Here is a 7,444-nt window from a genome sequence, read left to right on the forward strand (position 1 = left end):
TCTTAACATTATTGAGTCCCAGGGTTCAGTCCTTGGTCCTCTTTTCTATCTAAACTCATTCCTTTGGTGATCTCCTTCATAGCTTTAAATACCATTTATAGCTGATAACTCCCAAATTAAACATTCCAGTCTGAACCTCTTCCCTGAATTCCAGACATATATATCCAACTGCCAATTTGACATCTCCACTTGGATATCTAAGAATGTCAAATTTAACATGATCAAAAACGAACTCCCTATCTTCCCCCAAATCTACTCCTCCTACAGTTTTCCTCATCTACATCCTTCCAGCTGCTCAGGCCAAAAACCTTTAAGTTATCCTTGATGCCTCTCTTCCCTTCTCATCAACAATGAAAATCCTGTTAGCTCTACCTTCAAAAATATCCAGAATCTGATCACTTCTGACTACCTCCATAGCTATGATCCTGGTCTAAGCCACCATCAGCTGTCACTTAGGTTCCTGCAGCAGCCTCTTTATAGGTGTCTCTGCCTCTCTAGTCTCGACACTGCAATGGAGCAATACTGTTAAAAGTTAAAACAGATCGACGGCTTCCCATTATACTCCAAGTAAATGCCAAAGACTTACAATGGCCTGCAAGACCCTCCAAAACCTCCCAGAGCTTTATTTCCCACCGCTTTCCCCCTTGCTCACTCCAGTCCAGACACCTTAGTCTCCTTTGTTGTTCCTCTATCGTGCATGACAAACTTCTGTCTCAGAGCCTTTGCACTTGTTTTTCTTTCTTTCTGGAATGTTCTTCCTCTGGATTGTTTCAGTTTGCTTCCTCATCTCTTTCAGGTCTGTGCTCAAATAGCTCTTCTCAGAAAGGCATTCCTTTACTGTTCTGTAAAACCACAGCCCCTCCCATCTTCACCCCCAGCACTCTCTATTTCCCTCTTCCGCTTTATTTTTTTTCCAAAGCACTTACCACCTTCCAACACACTACTCGATGTACTTTTTGGGTTGCCTGTTGCCTTCTACGAGAATTTAAATTCCAAAAGTACAGTGAGGTTTTTTGTCTGATTGTTCACTGTTGTATCCTTAGCACTAAAACAGTGGGAGATGCAGAGCAACCTTTAACAGGTCAGCTCTCTTCTACCTATGCAGGAGTGACGCCACCTGTGGGAATGCTGCACGTTAACTCTGGAAGAACACAGGTAGCTGTCTGTATGAACAATCTGAAGTAGAGTTATTTGTGTAAGGCAAGACAGACTAACAGCTTAAATATACCTCTGTTAACTACTAAAATGATGACAGAGAAGGATGTTAATACATTTAAGTTGGGAGCTAAGATAATGCTCAAAGCACACAATTATCTGTAATAACATATAAAAAGACATAAGGCAAGGGAGGTGGCCCAGAGTACCATGACAGGTATGAGATCCCACAATCAGAGGAAACGACCATCACCCTAGCAATCTATCCAGGGTCCCAGCTAACAACTCCCACATGGGACCACACCTAACTGAAAGGGTAACACTGAAGCTAGCCCCCCACCAGGAGCAAGAACTCCACAAACTACTTCTATTATCCTCCTTACAATTCCTACCTTTTTTTCACAGGCTGGAGAGAAAAGATGCTGATACTCAGAAGTGACATCATCACTTGTAGGAGACTCAGTTTTTCAGATATTGGGCCAAGAACCAAAAGATAGGTAGAATGCCCTATCCCACCTCTCCCCTATCTGCTTTTTTTGTTCTTAGGGTAAAAAGAGGTTGGAGAAGGCAGGTGGAAGTATAAAATATCTTATAAAGATGCCCTGCCTCTGTCTTTGAAGGCAAGTTCCTCAAGAGGAAGCTTACAAAATTTAATTACGGTTTCTAAAATTCACACCAATATTTGAACATTCTTGTCCTTATATATACTTGTACATATACAGTGAGGAATAAACCTTAATGACTATGTTATCAATTTAAAAATAAAAAATGGCATAGAACAGTTACTCTTCAGTCATATAGTATGTAAAACAACATACTGTTTTTTAAAAAATGGTATATAAATGTTACAACACAGACTTGGGTCACAACCCTCTAGGGCTCCCCAAAACCTCCTCTACAATTAAGGATAACTACTTTATCAAAAGAAAATCAAGAAGCCTAGAAGATATGATCAGACAACCAAGAGATGCTTTATTTAGAAAACTGTCACTTCGTCTTTAGAAGTTATTTGCTTTTCAACCAAAGACTATGGGCGATCTCATTGGGAAAAAAGTATATTTTTCAAAGAAATAAGTTTATACATAATAGTGTGTTTTATTAATACTGAAAATTGCTTAAACTACTTCGATTTTGACCATTCTTCCTTTGACACAAGTATCAACAGCTACCCCGCTGGACTGGAGAAGAGTCCAGGCTCAATCACGTCACAGACACCTCATTCCAATTAGCTTCAGTAAACTGAAAACAACAACAAAAAACCCACTCAGTCCACTGTGGCATCGGGTGCCACATCTGAAGTAATTATCAAAATAACCCACGGATTTGAAATACAAAATGCCTATCTGCTTTTTAAAAAATACACCTCTCTTGAACTGTGAAGATGATAAATTAAGTTCAAAGCAAATAAATTCGCGTTCTAAGAAGCACACAATTAAAGGTGGTTACTCTTAGCAAATCAAAGTCTCTGAAACGGTAATGGAATTCTATCCATCCCACCCGAGGGAAGGAGGCGCTGGCAGGCGGGCTTCTCCGGACGTTTTCACCTAGAGTGTTATCACTGAGCCAGTGCAGCCCGGAGTCACTGCCCGCCCGCCGGCCGGCACTGAGCTGTGTACGGAATACAAACCCAGAAGGACACGGTCCCCGGGGCCGGAGGGAAGGGCGAAGACGGACGGACGCCTCCACTGGGACAGGCGTGGAGGACGACTGCCCAGACCGAGAACTAAGGACAACCGCCTCTTTGTGTTTATAAAAACTGAGACGAAACTCCACCGCTCCGCCGACCGCTCCAAACTCTACCCGGAGACGAGGGCGGGCGGCAGGTGGCCTCCGCGGCGCGCCTTTGTTGACTGTCGCCGCCCCCTCCCTTCCCCGGCCCCGCAGCGGGGATTCCGGCGCCAGGCGGCAGGCATCTCGGCCCCGGGCTCGCCGAGGTGGCCGAGGACCGCCCCGGGGCCCGCGGGCCCCCGGAGGCTCGCTGGCTGGGCGGGCGCGGCGGGGAGGGGGGCGCGCCGGGCGGGAGCGCGCCGCGGCCTCACCTTGGACACCATTTTCTTGAGCTGGCTCTCCGACACCGCCATGGCGGCCGCCTCGCGACTCCCGTCCCCGCAGGCAGAGGGTCAGCCGCTCCCGGGCTGCCCAGGCCGCCCCGCACAATCTCTCACCGAGCAGCCAGCCCCCCACCACCCCGCCTCTAGCAACAGGAAGTCGGCCGCCACGACGGCGCTTCCGCTTCCCTTACGTCACTTCCGAGCTCAGAGACCGACGCTGGGTTCCCCCAGCCCGGTCCCCGGGTGCGGTACAGGACAGGCGCCTTGGGTCCCAAGGATGAGGGCAGCCTGTCCCGACGGTCGAGACGCTGGGCTAGGCCAAGACCAGCAGGTGTTTCACTGTCGTCCTTAGACTAAGGGAGCAGGTGCAGGGACGGGAAGCGGTACGCAGGTCTTGCGAGTGAGCTTTGAAGACTGATTGATCAAGTGGGCGGGCGCTGCGCTGGGAGCCCAAAAACTCTTCTGCCACTCCCACTTGTGCTAGTGATAAAAGCAGACAAGGGCACTTCCAGCTCGGACTCAAGTGTTTTCCAACTCTAAGATGAGAAGTTTGCATGAGATGATGCCCGGGGTCTCTCTGATGATCAGCTGGTTGTGTTTTTTTTTTTTTTTTTTTATTGAGTTAATGATAGGTTACAAACGTGTGAAATTTCAGTTGTACATTAATGTTTGTCAGTCATGTTGTAGGTGCACCACTTCACCCTTTGTGCCCACCCCCCAAACCCACCTTTCCCCTGGTATCCACTAAACTGTTCCTAGTCCATAATTTTAAATTCCTCATATGAGTGGAGTCATACACAGATTATCATTCTCTCGCTGGCTTATTTCACTTAACATAATTCCCTCAAGGTCCATCCATGTTATTGCAAATGGAATGATTTTGTTCTGTTTTGCAGCTGAATAGTATTCTATTGTATATATGTACCACATCTTCTTTATCCATTCGTCTGTTGCTGGACACTTAGGTTGCTTCCATGTCTTGGCTATTGTAAACAGTGCTGCAATAAACATTGGGGTGCATAGGGCCTTTGGGATTGCTGACTTCAAGCTCTTTGGATAAATACCCAGTAGTGGGATGGCTGGATCGTATGGTAGTTCTATTTTTAATTTTTTGAGGAATCTCCATACTGTTTTCCATAGTGGCTGCACCAGTTTGCATTCCCACCAGCAGTGTATGAGGGTTCCTTTTTCTCCGCAACCTCTCCAACATTTGTTGCTATTAGTTTTAGATATTTTTGTCATTCTAACGGGTGTAAGGTGATATCTTAGTGTAGTTTTGATTTGCATTTCCCTGATGATCAGCGATGATGAGCATCTTTTCATGTGCCTATTGGCCATCAGTATATCTTTTTTGGAGAAATGTCTGTTCATGTCTCCAGCCCATTTTTTGATTGGGTTGTTTGATGTTTTGTTGTTGAGTTGCGAGAGTTCTTTATATATTATGGATATTAAGCCTTTGTCAGATATATGACATGCAAATATTTTTTCCCAGTTAGTGGGTTGTTTTTTTGTTTCAATCCTGTTTTCATTTGCCTTGAAGAAGCTCTTTAATCTGATGAAGTCCCATTTGTTTATTCTTTCTATTGTTTCCCTTCTCTGAGAAGGCATGGTGTCTGAAAAGATCCTTTTAATACTGATGTCAAAGAGTGTACTGCCTACGTTTTCTTCCAGAGGCCTTATGGTTTCAGGTCTCACCTTTAGGTCTTTGATCCATTTTGAGTTTATTTTGGTGAATGGTGAAAAAGAATGGTCAATTTTCATTCTTTTACGTGTGGCTTTCCAGTTTTCCCAGCACCATTGGTTGAAAAGACTTTCTTTTCTCCATTGTATGCCCTCAGCTCCTTTGTCAAAGATAAGCTGCCCATGGATGTGTGGTTTTATTTCTGGGCTTTCAATTCTGTTCCATTGATCTGTGCACCTGTTTTTGTACCAGTACCATGCTGTTTTGATTACTGTAGCTTTGTAGTATGTTTTGAAGTCAGGGATTGTGATGCCTCCCGTTTTGTTCTTTTTTCTCAGGATTGCTTTAGAAATTCGGGGTCTTTTGTTGCCCCATATGAATTTTAGGATTCTTTGTTCTAATTCTGTAAAGAATGTCATTGGGATTCTGATTGGGATGGCGTTGAATCTGTAGATTGCTTTAGGTAGAACGGACATTTTAACTATGTTTATTCTTCCAATCCATGTCCACAGAATGTCTTTCCATCTCCTTATGTCGTCATCCAATTCTCTCAGAAAGGCCTTGTAATTTTCATTATATAGGTCCTTCACTTCCTTAGTTAAATTTACCCCAAGATATTTTATTCTTTTTGTTGCGATTGTGAATGGTATTGTGTTCTTGAGTTCTTTTTCTGTTGGTTCATTACTGGAGTATAGAAATGCTACTGATTTATGCAAATTGATTTTATACCCGGCAACTTTGCTGTAGTTGTTGATTACTTCTAACAGTTTCCCAATGGGTTCTTTGGGGTTTTCTATATATAAGATCATGTCGTCTGCAAGCAGCGAGAGTTTCACTGCTTCCCTCCCTATTTGGATTCCTTTTATTCCTTTTTCTTGCCTGATTGCTCTGGCCAGGACCTCCAGTACTATGTTAAATAAGAGTGGTGATAGAGGGCATCCTTGTCTCGTTCCTGTTTTCAGGGGGATGGCGTTCAGTTTTTGCCCATTGAGTATGATGTTGGCTATGGGTTTGTCATATATGGCCTTTATTATGTTGAGGTAGTTTCCTTCTATGCCCTTTTTGTTCAGAGTTTTTATCATAAATTGCTGTTGGATCTTGTCAAATGCCTTCTCTGCATCTATTGAGATGATCATGTGGTTTTTATTCCTCAGTTTGTTGATGTGGTGTATCACGTTGATTGATTTGCAGATGTTGAACCATCCATGTGTCCCTGGTATGAATCCCACCTGATCCTGATGTATGATTCTTTTGATGAATTGCTGAATTCTGGTTGCCAAAATTTTGTTTAGAATTTTTGCATCTATGTTCATCAGTGATATTGGCCTGTAGTTCTCTTTTTTCGTGGTGTCCTTGTCAGGTTTTGGGATCAGCGTGATGTTGGCCTCATAGAATGTGTTAGGAAGTGTTCCATCTTCCCTAATTTTTTGGAATAGCTTGAAAAGGATAGGTATTAAATCCTCTCTGAAAGTCTGGTAGAATTCCCCAGGAAAGCCATCTGGTCCTGGGGTTTTATTCTTTGGGATGTTTTTGATTGCTGTTTCAATCTCTTTCCTTGTGATTGGTCTGTTCAAATTGTCTGCCTCTTCTTGAGTGAGCTTTGGGAGATTGTAGGAGTCCAAGAATTTATCCATTTCCTCTAGGTTATCCATTCTGTTGGCATATAGTTTTTTGTAGTATTCTCTTATAATCTGTTGTATTTCTGCAGAGTCTGTTGTTATTTCTCCTCTTTCATTTCTGATTTTGTTTATTTGAGCTTTCTCCCTGTTTTTCTTTGTAAGTCTGGCTAGTGGTTTGTCAATTTTATTTATCTTCTCAAAAAACCAGCTCTTTATGAATTGGTATGGCATGCTACCATTTTCATTTGTTTCCAGGTATTTTTTTATTTCTTCTTTAATTTCTTCAATGATCCATTGCTTGTTCAGTAGTGTGTTGTTTAGTCTCCACATCTTTGTGCCTTTCTCAGCTTTTTTCTTGTAATTAATTTCTAGCCTTATAGCACTATGATCTGAGAATATGCTTGTTATTTCAATTTTTTTAAATTTGTAGAGGCTTGCCTTGTTTCCCAACATATGGTCTATCCTAGAGAATGTTCCATGTGCACTTGAGAAGAATGTGTATTCAGCTCTTTCAGGGTGAAGTGATCTATATATGTCTATTAAGTCCAATTGTTTTAGTTTTTCATTTAGTTCCACTATTTCCTTGTTGATTTTCTGTCTGGATGATCTGTCGATTGATGTGAGTGGGGTGTTGAGGTCCCCTACTATTATTGTGTTGTTTTTAACATCTTCCTTTAGGTCTGTTAATAGTTGCTTTATGAATCTTGGTGCTCCTGTGTTGGGTGCATAGATATTTATAAGCGTTATTTCTTCTTGATGAAGTGTCCCTTTGATCATTATATATTGTCCCTCTGTGTCTCTCTTTACCTGTCTTATTTTGAAATCCACTTGGTCTGATATGAGAATTACAACACCTGCCTTTTTTTCCTTGCTATTAGCTTGAAGTATTGTCCTCCACCCCTTCACCCTGAGTCTGTGTTTGTCCTTGGGGCTGAGGT

General features: G+C 42.8%; 1 protein-coding gene across 1 annotated transcript in view; it reads right to left on the reverse strand.

The window, feature by feature from the left end:
* Window positions 1-3,622, reverse strand: part of TSG101 (tumor susceptibility 101) — a 51,057-nt gene extending 47,435 nt beyond the window's left edge. Inside the window, exon 1 of the mRNA XM_044752134.2 lies at window positions 3,195-3,622. Within this exon, the coding sequence (XP_044608069.1) occupies window positions 3,195-3,236 (42 nt within the window). The 5' untranslated portion in view covers window positions 3,237-3,622. The remainder of the gene's footprint in view (window positions 1-3,194) is intronic.
* Between the last annotated feature and the right edge of the window lie 3,822 nt (window positions 3,623-7,444).

This window comes from Equus asinus, chromosome 20, assembly GCF_041296235.1.
Source record: "Equus asinus isolate D_3611 breed Donkey chromosome 20, EquAss-T2T_v2, whole genome shotgun sequence".
Taxonomy (NCBI): Eukaryota; Metazoa; Chordata; class Mammalia; order Perissodactyla; family Equidae; genus Equus; species Equus asinus.